The 17,987-nt window shown below is 51.5% G+C and overlaps 1 protein-coding gene across 1 annotated transcript in view; it reads right to left on the bottom strand.

The window, feature by feature from the left end:
* The window catches only part of PIP5K1C (phosphatidylinositol-4-phosphate 5-kinase type 1 gamma), a 47,887-nt gene that overhangs the window by 1,015 nt on the left and 28,885 nt on the right, over positions 1-17,987 (bottom strand). Inside the window, exons 5-18 of the mRNA XM_086477732.1 lie at positions 17,742-17,872; positions 17,030-17,147; positions 14,941-15,093; positions 12,538-12,837; positions 11,819-12,024; positions 10,592-10,675; positions 10,048-10,096; positions 8,959-9,043; positions 8,425-8,586; positions 8,234-8,263; positions 7,301-7,442; positions 6,976-7,008; positions 4,407-4,511; positions 3,988-4,120 (exon numbers count right to left, since the gene is read on the bottom strand). Of these exons, the coding sequence (XP_086333858.1) occupies positions 3,988-4,120; positions 4,407-4,511; positions 6,976-7,008; positions 7,301-7,442; positions 8,234-8,263; positions 8,425-8,586; positions 8,959-9,043; positions 10,048-10,096; positions 10,592-10,675; positions 11,819-12,024; positions 12,538-12,837; positions 14,941-15,093; positions 17,030-17,147; positions 17,742-17,872 (1,731 nt within the window). The remainder of the gene's footprint in view (positions 1-3,987; positions 4,121-4,406; positions 4,512-6,975; positions 7,009-7,300; positions 7,443-8,233; positions 8,264-8,424; positions 8,587-8,958; positions 9,044-10,047; positions 10,097-10,591; positions 10,676-11,818; positions 12,025-12,537; positions 12,838-14,940; positions 15,094-17,029; positions 17,148-17,741; positions 17,873-17,987) is intronic.

Raw genomic sequence — 17,987 nt, 5'->3', positions numbered from 1 at the left:
AAAATAAAAGGAGAAAATAAAAAGAGCAGGAAACAATACAGTAAGAACAGCTCTCCACCTGGAGGGAGAGAACTGAGCTTGGTGCCAGCTCTCAGCAGAGGAGCCTTCCTCATCCTCAGTACATACCCGCTCCCTACCAGCTGGGAAGTGGGACAGCCTGCCAGCAGCTGACACTGGACCCTGCTCCAGCTGCAGTGGGAATGGCACCACCTCTCCTCTTGCAGGGACAGACTTTGAGAGCTTTTGAGGTGCCAGGGAAACCTCAGCTCCCTGCCATAGCATCATCCCGGCTCCAGAGAAACCGAGAGACATGGGAAGTGACTGACCTAAGGACGGTGACAGAGCTCTCTGTTTCTGCTACCCACTCCCAGCTCTCAACCTCCCGTGTCCTGAGCCTTGGGCATGCTACAAGCTGGCATCTCTGCTGTTCAGGAGGGGCTTTGCAGTGAAACCTGACCTGGTTTTGCTGTGCCTTCCCCCTTCCCTGCAGGCCAAGCAAGGCAGCAGATGGGCAGGTTAGACCGTGGTGGATGGTGGTCACAGAGAGGAAACAACGATCGCTGTGAGTCTTTGAGACAGTGGGGTGATGGGAACAAGTACGACAAGAGAGGCAAAACACAACTGGATCGTGGAAAGCATGAGGGGGAAGGGGATGTGCGTCGTGGGAGCCGGTTATCGCAGCACTGGGCACCGGTGTGACAAAAAGCACTTCTGCTGCCGACAGCACCGAGAAGCCCAGGCAGGTTCAAGGGCTGGTGTCTGCTTCCAGTGTTGCCAGGGGGGACCCACTTGCACTGCAAATGGGCAATTTTGGCTCCAGAGATGCTTCCAGAGAGAGGAAACTGCCCCCTTTGACTCAGCCTGGGCTTTGCAAAGGAAGAGAAATGGAACTGGGTACTTGGAAGAAGCCTGGGGGGGGGGTGTCCCAGCTCGGGAACCAAGTGTAACAGTCTACAATGCACCAGAAACTACAAGAAGCCAGAGGAGCTTTGAAGCACTGGGCTCCACATGCTGAACCCCACCAATAATTGCAGCTACCAGAGACCACTGGGAGGAAGGAGGGGAGAGAAACCCTCGCCTGGAGCTTCTTACAGGGCTCTGCCAGACGTGCTGGAAGGCTCAACGCTGCATCAAGCCTGCCCCACATCCTGTTTTTCACCCATCCTGACTCAACCGCATGCTCCAGCCTCTTTCAGAGCCTTGGAGGAGCTCAGACGCATGCAGGGAGCTGGAAACCCAGCCAGGAGATAAAGGGGCATCCGGTGCTTGGTATTAACCCTCCCGGTGCTGGGGCAGCCAAAAGCTGAGGGGGCAGGAGGGGGTGGCCCGTTTGCTCACGTAGGTGCAGCACTTTCCTCATGCCATCAGCCAAGGCCAGGAGCACGTTACTGTCCCTGCTTCCCCATGCACCCTGCCCACTGCTTCCCTGCCTGGTAGCAAAAAGGCAGGCACTGGGAGGGCCACGCTGTACGAATGCTTGTGCCGAGGTTCCGGCAGCACTGCCGCTACCCTCTGAGGACATCAGCTCTCCCGAAGCCTGAGAATGGAAATACTAAACCCAGAGCAGTCCGAGGTCTGGATCCAGCCCCTAAATGCTCAACTGCCTCCCTGCATCTTTTAGAAAGGAAAACTCTCACCACTTACAGAAAACCTGCAGTGAGGAGGGAGCACGCCGGTCATGCTGAGAAGGGCTGGACAGCAGAAACCACCCCTAACCCAGCAGCAGCTCGTAACTCACTTGGCTTTATGAGCTGCTCACCAACCCAGCCACCAGAAAGACACGAGCCTAAAAGGTTATATTTGCAACTGGATTTTTAGCAGCTTCAAAACATCTTACTGGTCTCTTTGGAACCCCACCTGGCTTCCTGGGCCGAGGGAGTTGAGCTGAACATTACCTACAAAGACCCACGTGCCTCTCTGGCCAGGTCTGGTACTTGCAAGTTTGTCCAAAGCGGGGCAGGGCACGTGTTTCCGCAAGATCCTACAGGGAGATCCATTTGGGTGATTTCGATATGCTTCCCTGCTTTCTGCTGGGCTGGCTCCTAATGGCCACACAGTACAGAGCCACAGCATCCAAGGGAAAGGGAGGGCTGGCCCCAGTGTTTCAAAGCTGCAGCTCTGCTCCCCTACGCGCTAGCATGTTCACTTACAATCCCAGAGGAAAGCGAGGTGGTTCGGAGTCTGCGCTGGCGGGGAGAGTAAATCCAGTACCTCCCATCTGTGAACTGGATGGCCCCAGAGCAAGTGAAGTGAGAAAGGAAACAGAGGAAAAAAAAAAAAAAGGATGATGTGAAAGAGAGGATGAAAGAGAAAGCAAAAAACCAAGGGGTTGGGCAACTCCAGGCCTGAACGGATCAGCAGGCAGGCAAGCCGTGCGTGGGAAGAGCGGTGCCCATGCCCTGCCAGAGTCTCTGCGCTTTTATTCCCCTGTGGGTGAACAGGAGGATAAAGCGCTCTCCGCTCAGAAGCAGACTTCCAGAGATCAGATCACAGTCCCCTGCGACTTGACCAGTCATCCTCCGCACACAGCATCCCTTCGCCGACCACTGCCCCTGGAGCACCCCTGCGAGAAAGCAGCTGTGCTCCAAGCCCCGCTGTCCTCTGGTGCAGCCTCACTCGAGCTCCAGCTCAAGCGGTTTTCCAAGGAGAGCGCCCGTGGGAACCCAAATCAGCTTTTCCCTTCATCCCAACAGTGACAAACACTCCACAGCACACGACACACAGTTAATGCAAAACTCAAGGACTCAGATGAGGTATGAAATGCTGATGAGCAGTCAGTCACGCTCTCTGTGAGCGCACACTGCACACAGATGGCTTCCTCCATACAGAGGGGTGCCCCTCAAGTTGCGGGGAGTCCATATGCCCAGGGACAGGGAGGAAGAGGAGCTGACCCTTGCTAGAAGACACTTGCCAGTGGAGCAGGCAGTATCTGCAGGCAGCTTGCGCACAGCTGCCATCCACAGGCAAAGAAAGAGCAGCCAGTGTTAGAGGGAGCTGTTTGCATTTTGAACAGCATGCACAAAAACCCAAACAGACAAGCTTTTAAAATGGAGCTGACTCCTTCCACAGCTCCCACGAGCCTCAGAATGACTTGGCAACGAGTGAGCAGCTCTGCAGCAGAGTCACGCCAGCACAGGGAAAGGCAAACGTTGCCATTTTTAGGGTAGCCTGAAGGAGCTCATCACAAGGGCTCAGCTCATCTCCATCGCCGTATGACCGACAGCAACGAGCTGGAGCAGGGAGCTGGGCACCTCCCTTAACGAGAAGTTCCCACTGGCCAGGCTTTCATGGGTCAGACCCTCAGCTCTGCTCTGGGAATCCACAGGGCAGGTACACGTTGCTAAAAACTTTCCTCGGGTCTGCAGAAGCTGCTCAGACATCGCGAGAGCTGCCTGAGGAACACAGCGCCAGGCTCCACAGCACTCTGCTGCCAACCAGCAAACACCTCACTTACTCCCTGTCTCGGCACTAGATTTCCACTGCATCACCTAATGCATCTGCCTGCAGGGAAAGGAAAAGCCAGAGTTCACCAGAGCCCGAGGTCAGCCCCACTGCAACCACCTCCCTTCTGGCTCTACGCCACTGCTGCTCGTTTGTGTCCAAGGAAGCAGCCGGGCTCTCTGGCTGAGGGAAGGAAGAACCTCTCTGTTGCACCTACGTTCACCTTGGCTTCTCCCGGGAGTGAACACGCTGGCCTAGATAAGCCCTTCAGCACTTGGAAGTAGAGCAGCACACCTACAGCTACACCCACAGCAGCACTGCCACCCGTTTGAGCCCCGCTAGATGCTGCTTTGAGTTCTCAAACGGTTAATCCAGTTCCCTGCATTCAAAAACCCATCCAGAGTTAAGATCTCTCGGTGCCCAACACGGAGATGGCACGGGGCAGACACTGCCCTGCACCCGACTGCCTGAAATCGAGGCTGGTCCAGCCTTGTCCAGCCTTTCCCATCACATCCACTAACAGGGCAGGCGGAGAATGTATCTTACAAAGTATATGTCTGTGACTGGCACGTCATCTTCATCCGAGGCCTGGCTGGCTGGTTCGGAGGCCTGGCTGGCTGTCTCCACCTCGATGGTAGCTGTGGATGTTACAATGGCACAGGCTGAAGAAGCCGCCTCTCTGGAGGGGAGAAGAAATGACAGAGTCTGGTCACTGCAATCAGAAAAGGAGCAAGCAAGACTGTATGATTTATCACAGAGGAGCTGAAGATGCGCCACTGTCACATCCAGAAAGATCAGGTCAGGTCAGAAGTAACAGTGCTCAGCTTCACTGAACTGCCTGGGGGAGCACCCATCGCTCCAGGGAAGCCGGTGCCCCACCAAGTCAGCCTCCAGCACGAGTGGCCACAGACCAAATGACACCGGGTAGGGCTCCGCAAAGCTGCCCAATGCTCTGCAACACTCACTCTTTGTCATCTTCTTCGGGAGCGACGATCTCAACGTCACACTTGGGCTCCAGCTCGACGCTGATCTGCTGAAGCTCCTCCTCAACCCGCACCTCCTCGTGTGACCTGGAAACCGAAGACAGACAGGCCCACTGGCTCAGCTGGGCACTAGTTACGTACAAGTCCTCAATTTTAGGTCAGCCTCAGTCAGTCCCAAGTCAGCCCAGCCTCTCGTGCCGCAGCCTCCCACAGGAGCGAGCTGTGCCGGTCTGCCCCAGCGTGACGCTGCCTGCTGCCAGCCAGTCGCAGCACCAAGCTCCTGGTGCAGATTGAGCTGTTGATTTTGGCTCAGAGGGAGTCGTCAGACCTCCCAGGATTGAGGATCTGGGTAACCAAAACTCCCAGGCAAAAGAGCCAGTCCTGTCAGACTGCAGTGCTCAAGACTAATGAGGTGGGAAAAGAGGACAAGGAGGAAGGGATTAACTAGCCGGTGCCGCAGAAAAGATGGGCAGCATCAAATGGAGCACGGGAGGAAAGAGGAGAATTGGCCTCCAAGGAAAACCTGGGTCTAGAGTTAGCCTGGCATTGTCTACCAACTGCACAAGGGCCAAAGCCTCCAGCCTCTTCCGTGACTCTCAGCGCACCAAAGCTGCTCAAGCGCCCTCCAGGGTCGATATCAGATTTATCCACACACTCAGGAGCTGTTTGTGACCGTCTTCCATTTCACCCCTCACGCTCTTAAAGTAATTGCTTGTGCTGGCGGGGCTGCCTCCACCGTCCTCATGGGAAGGAGGAGCAGGTGCTTGCCAAGCCGAGGGCACAGGCTCAGGGAAGGGACGAGCTCTGGGTTCATCCCGCTCTGTGCCATGGCTGGCTGGGAGCTGGAGCCAGCAGGCGGCACTCCCATCCAGCTCGGTGCTGGAAAACTTGCTCCTCTTCCTCGAAGAGGTGGATCTCAGAACCCCAGAGGGAATTCCCCAGCAGATTAGAATAATCAGAGGTGTGACACGTTCTTGAGCAAATTGGATAAAGTCTTTTTCATTTCATCTCAGGAATGTAAAAGTCACGCTTTAATAACTTTGCTCTTGCACTGGCTTTCACCAGGGGATCGCAGAGTGCTCTACAAATACACAGGTCCCTGCTCCCCTAGAAAGGGCACGCTGAGACACCAGCACCAGAAATGGAGAAACTAAGCAAAAAACCAGCAAAGGTGGCCACACTTGTGTGGGGTGGTTGTAGCTGTGGCAAATCTGTGACAGACAGATCTACTTCTGATCGAGACACTAAGCTCCCTGTACGGGCCAGGGACAGTCACTTCAATTCACCTGACCTATTTCTGGTGAGCAGTCACATCCTACAGCAACTCCCCCCATTAGGTACCAAGGGGTCTGGAAGAACTCAGGTGAAGTCACTGCATTTTGCCAAATGGGTCCCACCACCTGTGCCCGCGTTTGTCTCCAATTTTCAGCCATTTCAGACAACGGATTCTGCAGGAGGTGAGGTGCTTTGCAGGTCCCTGACACTTCAACAGGCTCTGCAAATCAACAGCAAGTAGGTCCTTGCCCTCCAGTGTCAGGAATTTACTGAGATTCAGCAACATGCAGCATCCAGAGGTATTTTCGTTAAGAAATACCACAGAAAGGGATTTTTTTTTTCCCACAGCGTATGTGGTCTGAAGCTCAGCAAATCACTAAAAAGCCAGGAACGAGGGGAGAGGTCTGTAAGATGGTGCAAACCCTCATCTTCCAAAGTCCTTGCCTTCCTCTGAAGCACCAAACACTGACTGCAGGGACAGTGGACAGGAGCCTGTCCAGCAGCTCCTCTGGCCACGGCAGATCCCAACACCGAGTCTCTGATGCGCATTCCAAAGTCTGCGCCTACCACACTCACAAGACGTCCGGAAAGCTTGGGCAGAGTCAGCAGCAAACACAGGCTCCTCATGCAGATCCCGCTGACACAGGCAACGGGGTCATTTTTACTGGTGCAAAAATATGCAAGATAATTATACACCATGAGCCTCTAAATCCAGACATCCCTATGCAGCAGGGGACTTTTGTCCTGCCTTGCCCTTGGCTCTGAGCCACCTACCACCACAGGAGGGGAAAAAGCCCTCAAAGTACCTGAGTTTCTGAAAACACGGGAAGCTGCTTCTCTGGGGACGAGGGGTGCTCAGCGCCTCACAGAGCCCAAGCCCCTTCCCACATTCACCCCCACTGCACCCAGGCAGAGGCACAGAGGGGGAACGTTCCTGCTGTTAAGGCTTGTGTAGCCAGAGGGGGACATAAGTGACCTTCTTGAGTCTGGTGCTGGTTGGTTGGGTAAATTTGGACAACTCAGTTGTTGCCTTTCCCATCAAATAACAGGGTAATATTTAAGATTCCTTGCAAAGCCCCGAGAGACCTGCTTGTAAGGAAAATTCTGTGTAAGAAATGGGGATCACTTGATTGCAGGAAGCAGCTCATCATCCTGCAGAGGGCCATGACAAAATCCTGGGGCTGCCAAGATTCACATCCAGCTCTCCAAGAGACCTTGGCAGAGGGACAAATGCAAGGTCTCCGTGCAGCAGCACAAGACATGGGACACTTCTCACCTGCCATCCTGCCCTGAGGAGTGTGTGCGCCTCCTGCAGAAAGAAACAGAACAGCAGAGTTTGAGGAGTGATTTAAGACAGAAATCCTAACTGCCCCCAAATCTAACTTCCCACCCCATGAGGGAGATGTTCTACTTAATAGCTGACACTTCTCGCAGCAATAATTAATCCCATCAAAGCTGAGTCTGCTTGCTCCCAGGAGAGATTTAATTAAAATCGGTCATTAGCATTCCAGAGCATAGGGCAACCTGCTGAGATCTGCAGCGCGAAGAGGAACGGCAGCCGCTTGGCTCCAGTGGGAGCAGGGGATGAGTGCTGTCCTCACCTGTACCTGGGCTGCTCAGAGGTCTCCGAAGGGGATCGCTCAGGAACAGAAAGAGATGTTGAAGACAGCGTCGTGGCTATGGAGGCCGTGGTAGCTTCTTCAAAGGAAGGAGGTGTGCAGGGTAGCAGGTCTGGCCTGCCTGCTGGCCCGGCGTGCAGGGCAGGAGAGATGCAGGAAGAAAAAAGATGAGTAGGTCCAACCCCAACACCTTGCCTACACCAGCCCTGTGTAAGGCTGTTCCACCATCAACTTGCACACCCTCACTGGGACTGGTCACTTAAAACCACAAACAGGCAAGTTTAGTTGGGTTCATGAACTGAACAGCTTCTCCCAAGGCATCCTCTAGAGAGAGCCAGTAAGCACCGTTTCCAGCACGACAGACAGATGTTACAGGAAACAATGCCAGTGAAGAGATCTCACTGGTAACAAAAGCTGGATTAAAGGCTTGGATCGCCATAGATAAATATCCAAGTGAATTAAGAGATGAATCGAGTGCTCGGTGCTTTGCAGGGTAGAAATCTAACACCTATGCACTCGAGGAGCCTGTCCTTCACCACTCATCTGTAAATCCAGCCCAGATGGAAGTGATGAAGAGGCAGCCCAGCACCAGGCCACTCGTCGTTTTTTTTCAGTGGCAAGATCTTGCCTCTTTTAACTGTCCAAACACTGTCCTCGGAGTCCTGCAGTTCCCTGTCCCCCATCTCCCTCCCTTTTTCTTTTTTCCAGGTGGAAAATTCAACTTTCTGATCGCTTTTGGGCTATAACTGCTGGTGCCAGTTGGCAGTGGATGCCTTGCAGCAGGGATGCAAGCGACCATGTTTACTGCAGAACCATGCAGTGCTGCAGAGAAAGGATTCGGTCTTCTTTGCTGCAGAGGCGTTGCTTCCCCAATCAACTCACCGCTGCTGCTGTGACAAAACAATATACTCTTACCTTCTCCCCTGTCCTGGTCAAGTTTAGCACCTGCAAAGCCCAGCAAGCCACGCAATCAAGTGCTATCCATCAAGGAAGACACGTGGTCCGTGCACGGTGGGGAACTTGATGAGAACAGGGGAGGATCTTCAGGAACTGCTAGGAAAGAGAGGGTAATCACGCAGCCATCAGCCCCCAAACGAGACCATTACCTTCATCGTCAAGTGTGGGGTAACTCCTGGCCGCACGAAGGTCGTACTGGGTTTCGTCCTTTTCCGAGGGAAGCTGGCTAGCTGAAAATGCAGCTGTTGGACCAACTGTCTTGACAGCTAGCAAGGCACTACGCCCTTTCTTTGAGGGAGAGGACTTCAGAGCTGGATGAGAAGAGCAAAGGAGAAGATGAAATTATCACCACCAACTACTGTCATGGCAAAGGCACTTCCCCCTTCACAGGGAGAGGCCTCTGCCCTCCGTCGCCCCCCGCCCCACGTGCTCTGCGAGTGCCATCTCCAAAGGGCTGAGCCTGAGGCAGGCTGCAGGGAGAGCTCCTGGGTGGGAGTCTGAGCAGATCAAAGCAAGCTGTGACAACCTGAGGGCTTTGCAGTTCCCCAGCTTTGCTCTACATTACAGTGGAGAAGCCTGCTCAGACTCCAGCCCAGAAACTCTCCGTGCAGACTGAAGCAGCAAGACTGAGATAAGGCTTGCCTCGCATCACAAGGGCAACAGCTCTTGGACTAGGTACTTACAGGAATTCTTTCGAAACACCGTGTTGGTCATGAATTTGAAGAATCTCTCTGCATAAAAGCTGGGTCTGTGTACTGACACCGTGTCCTACAAAGGCAAGACGCAATTGTTTAATTTTAAAATTATCCCTCAAGGCAGCATGGCTGTAACAGCCAATGCAGACTTTTTTTATTCCAACATTTAGCACTGATAGAGCCTTAAAATGGAAAGGCTTAACTGAAATGATCTGATTAACGCTAAAAATAAGCCTGAAGCACTGCTTTGACTTGATTGCATTTGATTATATTCTTGCTGTAATTTTATCTTGGATTTTGGTGATTTTATTCCTTTGTAGACTTCCTGGATTCTTCAAATATTGCCCTGACTACACACATGAAACTTCTTCTGGCTTTGCTGGCTGACATTCAAAGCACACCTGGATACCTTTGCATACAACAGGGGCATGAAAATTCAGCCAAGGGTCTCCAGACAATTTCAGACGTTTTGCACTTTTTGTTTAAAATAGTAAACCCGAAGCTGTCTCTGCTTCTGATGTTTGACTGTGCTGCCACAACTTGGCATCTACACATTTCCTTTGCCTTGTTATTTCAGGGAAGCGAGGGTGTGCAATGCTGAAAAATAGTTTCCATATCCAAGGTTGCTCTTTCGTAAACATGCACCTGGCTGCTGCAGGGGACAAGACAGCAGGGAAACTCTGAAAGAGATTTATGAATAGATAGCTTACTGAAGTGGAAACCCAGTCAATCACCAACGAGAGCAAACCCAGGGCTCCTCAACACAGACACGAAGGCACGTGCCTTGTGCGTGCAGCTCCTGGTATCCTGGGGAGGAGGAAAATGCCAGATGGGAGCAGAGGAGGAAAGCTGGTAGCACGACAGCTAAACATGCGAGGAGGTGGAGTGAGCAAGAAAACCTGCTTGGGAATAAGTGGCACTACACCGCTGTGGAGGCATAAGAGGCAAGAACTATTCCTTTCATCAGCTTCAACTGTGCCAGTTCAGGCGCTATAAATAGCAAAGTAATCGGCACCAACTAGCACAAACGAATCCTGGCGAGGCCTGGACTACTCCTGCCTCTGTGCAGGCACTCACCCCGTCATGGACAAGGGCCTTCCAGGTATGTTCGAGCTTCTTGATGAACCTAATTCCAGGCGAGAAGTGGAGAGAAAAAGAAAGAGACAGATTCAGGCGTGTACTCTTCCTGTCCCACACAGGAGAGATCACTGAGCTGCTAACAATTCCTCCTTCATCCAGAGCGTAGCCTTCCTCCAGCCAAGAGAGGCTGGCTGAGCACACCGCCATCTCTGCAGTCAGGTCAGGACTGCCTGGGAACCCGACAGCAAAGGAGGAGCAGAAAATCGCCTCCCATCCCCGGAGATATGCTCCCCATCCTAGGCACAGAGATGGGAAACTTCTTTATGAGCAACTCATTATATCTTAGAAGAATGGCTCCGTGTCACCAGGTGTTGTAAGGACAGGACAAAAATCCACAGCCCCCGACGTGCATCGGCAGACGGCTTTAGGCAGCCTTGCCTACTCATCAGCAAACTCTTCAGCAGAGGAAAATCCTCCTGCTTTCCTTCAGCATTAAAATAGATCTTAGCACACTTACAGGACAGACAACGCAGTTACCTACCTGTACGACTGAAGGATATCTATTATTCCTACATGCAGCAGGAGTCGCTCTCCTTTGCCATTCACTGCCGGGATTCCTCCCATCCTGCAGGTAAAACAAAGCCTCAAAAAGTGCAGCGACAAAAAGAGCGGCTGTAACAGCCCCGAGACCCGCGGCAGGGTGGGCAGCAGCGCTGAAGAAAGGGCTCTGACGTGGTCAGGCACAATGCACAGCCACGGGAAGTCACCTACTGACCCAGGCCACCTCACACAAGGTGCCTCTGGGGTTACTGCCTGCTGGGATAGACCAAATGCCAACTATTAGGACAGGACCCGTGTCATGTGGCACCAGCTCTGCCTGGGCCAGAAAGCACCACGTTGTTTTTTCTTAGCTACAGGACATTTTATTCTGGGGATCAGATTATTTATTAGGGCAGTGTGAGCTGTCTGCCTATTAAGGCAGCAAACCTTTAAGGACAAGAGCATTTCCAGTCCCACACACAGTAATATCCATCCTGCCAAAGCACCAGAACACGACAAAAGCCTGCGGGTACCAGGCAGGCCACTGCAATTCATGATGCTACTTGAAAGCATGGAAACACCTCAGTATTATCCCAGCTCCACCGTGACTGATCCTCCATCAAAACTGGAGCAGCTGGTTTCAGACAGCAACAAACAGCAAACTCCACCATCTGTTAGCAAGCTCGGTCCGCAGAGCCAGCCAGTCCCAGGAGCCACCTGCAGCTCAGGAGCCACGGATCAGGCACAGCACAGGACAGGTTTTGGGCAACTCCCCACAACCCACAGCTCCACCAGTTACTCCAGCACTCGTTTGCTGACTGTGCTGGGAAGGCCTCAGGTACTGTCAGGGACTCCAAAGATGGGGTGATGGAGAACAACCCCAAGCTCCTAGGTTGATCCCTACTTCCACTCCAGTATTTGGATGCTGAGCTAGAACCGAGCTAGCTTCTCCTCCCCAGAGCACGGCTGGATGTCCAGGGACTGTTGCAGGAGCTGACAACCTACAGACTGGCCCACGAAGAGAGGTCACCACGAGGCTGGAGTCTTACAGAAATATTTCCCACCCCAGCTTTCCCCTTTCACACCACGCTGCTTTACTGGCAGCAGCACCATAATCCCCGGAGAGATGCTCCCTCTAAGGGTTCACACGGGCCTCACTAGGGATTTACTGCTCCAGCCTCCGCCTCTGCCCCTCCCAGCAGTGCAAGAGAACCAGGTTTTCACCTACGTGTCGTCCGTGTCTATGGACTCCCCCCGGGCAGCCCCACCCTGGATGGACTCCATGGCCGTGGAGTAAAGTGCCTTCTGGCCCACGGGACGCTTCTCATCCGACGTGCTGTGGGCTCCCTCAGACTGCCGCTCCCGTTCTTGCTGGTCTATGTTATGAACCCCAAGCAGGAGGCTGTAGTCCATGATTTTAAAACTTTCCAACACCTACAGGTTAGTATTGAGTTTAAGAACAAAGACAAAACATCAGGCCAGCAGCTCAAACACAGCACAGATCCCAAAGCACGGATCAGCCCGTCCACTTTCCCACTAACAACTCCTTCACCAGAGCCTGAACATTTCTGAACCAACAGTCATCTCTGGACTTGACTGCATAGAGTTTGGCCATCCCACAATCAACCCAAAGGGCTGAAGGCTTCCAAATAACACCATTGTACCATGCATCTGCTGCACACCGCATAGCAAAAATGCCTTTCGCCCCAGCTACAGGTGGAGCAGGGTGCCACAATTTGATGCACCGGGCAAAGAAACACAGCCTTGGTCCTCAGAGGCTGTTGTGAGATACAACTCCACTGCTTCGCTTCAGGGAAAAGGGCAGTAGAAGGGATTTATCCTGCTTTGGGATTAGCAGATTAGCAAGGGCCTCAATCGTTTGCGCTTCCTCATGCTCGAGAGCCAGAGAACTTCATTAACCTGCTCCCCAAGCTGTCCCCTCCTTACCAGACAGTCTCGTTGCAACGTTTTCACCAATGCACTGAAGGTGTCTGCATCCAACATCAGGCCCTCGGGCATGTCTTGTATGAAGTCTAGGTCCTTGTACGTAGGGCTGGACTTTTCTTTTTCCTTCTTGGATGCCCGGCGTTTATAGGTCGAGCCTTTCAGGTCAAATTTCAGGTGCATTTTCACCACACGAGGCAGAATGTTGTTCATCACGACCACGCGGATGTTTTTGCCCCCTGATTGCACGCAGTACAGTCCATAAAACTTCGGCAGCAGCGTCCGTGGGTTCTGGTTCAGGTTCTGCAGCAGGGTTGGCAAAAAGCAGGGGGAAAGGTGATTGCGGCAGAAGACTCCCACTGCGTTCAACACAAAGCATCTTAACAGATCTCGGAGCAGTCAGACTGGGGGTTCTTCACCTAAGGATTTTCTGAACTTTACATGAGATCTTACTGTACATATCTGACAGACTCTCGCATTTCAGTGGCTCTAGGACCTGAAAATACCATTATGCCTTGAATACAGGGAATGAGATGTTCAGCACTCTCTGGGCAAATAACCAAGTCTGGAAATTCCCCGCTTTCCCCATCAACAGCAGCTAAAAAAGGGAAACCAAACTGTAAGACAAATAAACACAGTAAGTGGGAACTTCAGGTTTAAAAATAACAGCTATCTTCATCTCTTCAGAAGTGTCAGAAATCAAGAGCTGTTCTCTGGCCAAGAATAAACCAGGGACAGGGTATTTTTTTAAGAAAACAACATAAATTGTTTCCTCCTTTTGCAGAGTTGCTTTATAAAACACAGTTGGCCAGAGAGAGCATGGATATCCTGCTCTGCTATCATGTCCTTTTTTTAGGCAGCGGTATTATTAGGAATGACACGACAGGCGTGATTTGCTTGTTCAGCTTTGGGAAAGTTTGGGAAGGAAACAGAACATCTCTGCCCGCTACGAAAGAAAGGACAGACCTGACAGATTCTCTGACAGGCAGCAGAAGCACGACTGTATTAAAATTTCATGCCCCTCCTCGTCTCACCTAACTGGGCACAGGAGCGAGCCCTCTTTGCGGGTGCACTGTTCAACGTGGTGCCAGCCAAAAGCAACAGAGACAGGCAAGACCGAACACAAACAGCACTTGCCCAGCTGGAAAGTAACTCAGGACGAAACCACTCTGCTTCTCCTTTCCACCAACTCCTTTCGCACCAGATGGGTTTCCCAAGAACAGCAGAGAGATCAAGTGCTGGCACTACAGCAACCCACAAACACTGGGATGCTACGACAAGCAGCACCCAACTCGGCACCAGACAGGTAAGTGCGCCTTCATTCGTTGATTGCTGGCCAGGACAACGGCAGAGTTCAGGACAACAGTGCAACTCCTTTCCCGTTCAAAACCTTCCACCTGATTTACTGCATACGTTAGGCGATGCTTTCCAAGAAAGCTCATCCTGTCCAGGAACTCGACCGTCACTTGCAAAGGCAAGTCGCTGGTTGTCAGTTATACACAGACACCCAACACCTTGTCTCACTTTGGCACATTTTCCCCCGTAAATATTGAGCGAGGCAAGTATTTTCATAAAAACAGCGTACGACCACGTAAATCCAATCCACTGCAGCATGCAGGCAGATGGGGCAGCATTAACGTCGCCTGCCATCACCTTCTGCTCAGCATCTCCACAGCAAACAAATCCCTGGGTGGTTCTAACTGAACTGTGGTGCCCTCATCTCTAGGGCTGGACCCTCCACCACAGTTATGCAGGGAAGCAGCTCCTGGTTTACATGCCGGGCTTGGTTCTGATCTCCTCCTTGTCACCACCACGTGCAAGTCTGCTGGGTCTCAGTCTATTGCCTTGCTAGCCCCAAGGTTGAGGCAACAACTATCTGCAGCGCAGTGGATCTGCAAAGTGGGAACCTTCAGCTTGGTGCTGCAGCCAGCGGGAGGCAGGACAACCAGCAACCGCCTTCAGAGCAACTCTGTAAAACAGCAGATGTGGGAGATACCCAGGGACAGCAGTGGTTTCCCCACAAAACCGAGGTGGTTGTGTTACCGCAGTCAACAGCCATCCTCCAACCCGAGCTGAGGCAGAGGCATGGTGCCAAGCGAAGAACAAGGAACTAGTGCTGGGAAAAGGACACCCAGAAACACAGGTGAGAAGCCATTTTCAGGCCAGAACACGCCTACAGGCTATGGCACAGTCACTTGCCTCAAGTTTACCCACGCAGTTTGCAAATAATTGGCAGGATTTGTGCTTCTGGGGCTGGCTTCGTGACACACTGTTAACTTTGTGGCCTGCCCTCCCTGTGCCAGGGACAAGAAACCCGGGTGGAGGACATGCCCTGTGTGATGCTTTGGACAGAAAAAGCTGCCACAGCAAACCCAAGTCAGGTCCAAGGTGCTGGGTGATACACACCATGTAGTAGCCAGGAAGGAGCTTCTGTAGGAATTCAGCTTCCTTGTGCATCACAGTTTTTATGATGAATTCATCGTCGCTGGTGACATAGAAGAGGGAGCCGCTGGCACCAGGGTTCGACAGCTCTATCAGAGGCTCGTTGCATAATGAATACTAGGGAGGAAAACAAAAAAAAGATGATGGTTTTGGCCCCCACTCATTGCACATTGAGTTCTACACCCTTGGGGGCCTTCCCCAGCAGGCAGGCTGCCTCCCTGTGAGATTAAGGGGTAGCAAAGCTTAGGTGAGGCCTATTTTCATTACAGGTTAGGTCTAAGCAGCAAAGCTGACGGACAATTTACAATTAGAGACCAAGACTACAGTTCAGAGCATCCCAACTGCTCAGAATCAAGCTAATCATCTGCTGTCAGCAACATCCAGGCTTCATAACGACATCTTATCTTTTCCCATTGTGCCTGTATCACATTTAGGCTTCTTTCAGCACATTACCGCAAGCGCAGACAGAAAGATGGGATTTTAAGAGACATGACAGTCTGCTCAGGGTACGACTTATCACCGTGCTGGAGGGAACACAATGGCCTGGCTGTTCTCAGCAGCCTCCTCTGGCCTCGTGCTCCCCTGTTACGGAGGATTTTTACAGCCACCTCTCACCCCTCAATCCTGCTGGGAACACGTGAAAAGTGTTGGGCCAGGTGTCCCAACACACAGAGGGGTCCGCGCTGAGCAAGCCCAGTAAGGGGTACGGCACTGGGAATCGAATTGGGAGGGCATTTCTGGACATCAGTACGCAAACAACAGGTCCTCACATGAGGACATGCCTAGCAGGAGGAAAAAAAAAAATAAAAGAAAGTGCAAGCACGTACGTGCACTTTGCAGCAAGGTACCAACCCCCAGCTCGAGTGGGTTCGGGGCAGTATCACGTCAAAGTTGCCACAGCAAGAGGTAAGATGGGGAGAGGGAGGTAGGGTAGGGGACATAATCAGAGCAATAAATTAAATGCTCATCATTAGGTACTGAAAACGGCTTTCAGCCCTGCACAGATTAATGATCCAGGACTTTATCAAGTTAATTATCTCATGCATAATTAAAGGCATTTGCTGCTGTGGCAGGCAAGAGAGAATCAGGGGAAGCAGAAGCAACAAATCAGAGCCGTGACCTTTGCAGTTGAGGCAGGCTCTTTGCCTCACCCAAGTTTTGAACCACTCATCAAATCTGTGAGCATTATCTTGGATGGCACAGATGGGGACCACTGTTGCTGTCAAACCACGCAACGGCACAGATTTGTTTCTACTGGTAGGTGTTCAGCTACAATTACCCCTGTCTGCAGCTGAAGTCAGAAAAGACAGGGCTATTAGAAAAGGGAGAGGGCAGGCACTCATTTGGATGCGGTGTTCCTTTCCCTGCTTCAACAAACGTCTTTTTCTAAAGAGCAGAACGTCACATACATGCAAGGGACCAAATTCAACCCCAGTGTACTCCAACCCCAACAGCTTGTACTACCAAGTATTTTAAAAACAGCCTTTCCAGCTCTGAGGAGCTTTCTGAGCACAAGAACAAGCTGTATTTTAGTCTGTCTTTGTAAGATGATTAACATAACTACCCTCGCATAGCTCTCCAGTGAGTACACAAGGAAAAATTCCCATCTTTGTCCTCAGAGCCCCAGGGGACATTACAGGGTTGCACCCAGCAGAACACAACTCCTTTTGCTTGTAAACACAGTAAGTTATTGTCACCACAAGCAACAGAGGAGGAAGCCCATCACGTAGCTCACACAGCACACACTGTATGCAGATCATTTCGCTCCCCTCCAGTGTAAGCCAGCAGCTGCCTCTCAGCAAATAAAGACTTGGGCTGAGTGGTGCTGGTCTGGCTGGGACCATCATGGGATCTCCTCCTAAACTCAACAGAGTCCCTAAATCCACAGCCTGTTCCCACTCCTTGCTGGGATCAGAATGATTCCTCAACCCTTTTCGGTCCCTTTTAGGCAAAAATTGCTGATAGCTGTGATTTAGGGGCAAATTTCTTATATTGCTCTAGATCATCCCAAATAAAGGAGGAAAGACAGAGAAATCAAAAAACATCTCCATACCAAATAATCATCTGGACGAATCCCAAAGAGTTCTCGGAAGTACCGAAAAGCCACTGGTGCATAGGTCTTGAACCTGAAGTCAGCATAATGGTGAGCCGGGGTGAGATTACTGCCTTCACTGCACAGAACAGACATGAGCCTCTGTATTACCACTCACCAGGTAGGTACAGTCACATCAAGGCTTCTGCATATTTAACATGAATTGAGCCTTGCAACAAGACATCTTAGGAACAACAACAACAACAACAACAACAACAACAACAACGTATCTTCCTTCTGTGGCAGGACAACAGGGAAATAGGTTTTAAATTATCTGCCAAAATCTTATTTCCAAAGAGCGCAAGGAACAACCACTTGCCAAGTAGAATGTATTTACACAGAGGATATCGCTTTTATGAGCTTTGTTTATTTACAGAGTTAAGAGCTCCCAGAACGAGTTTCTTCCATCTCAAAGGAGGTATAATTTTGTGGGAGAAATTCTAGACAGAGAGGCAGAAAAGCAGGTAGGAGACTAACAAACCCAACTGCATCTTACATTGTGCTTCCTCGCAAGCCAGCGTACAGCAGAATCTAACGCTGCCTGTTGTTGTGTTTGTATGTAATGGATGCACACTTAAAACATCCAGACCTAAAGACAGACAGATGCTCTCTTGAAAAATCAGTGAGAGGAAAAGTAGTAACTTGTTTGTTTTGTTTGCCCTCTCTCCTTTACCTTGGGAAAAAAATGCTCTCCACCACGTAGAAGTCCTGCATCAGGACATCTCTCTCCGGCTTGGAGCTCAGATTGCCAACAGTGTATCCAATACCTAGCTGGATGGCCCCCTTCAGAGTGGATGAGGTGGTCTGGCAGAAAGAAAAGAGCAGTCAGTAAGCATTTCCCAGCAGATTACCGCAATAACGTCCCCTATATTACAACGCAGTCATGCCTAGAACTTCTGGGGGGTCGCCTCAGGCACTA

Source organism: Leptosomus discolor, chromosome 24 (genome assembly GCF_034619465.1).
Source record: "Leptosomus discolor isolate bLepDis1 chromosome 24, bLepDis1.hap2, whole genome shotgun sequence".
In the NCBI taxonomy this organism is placed as follows: domain Eukaryota; kingdom Metazoa; phylum Chordata; class Aves; order Leptosomiformes; family Leptosomidae; genus Leptosomus; species Leptosomus discolor.
The sequence above is the reverse complement of the archived record's forward strand: the minus strand, read 5'-3'. Positions and strand labels throughout refer to the sequence as shown.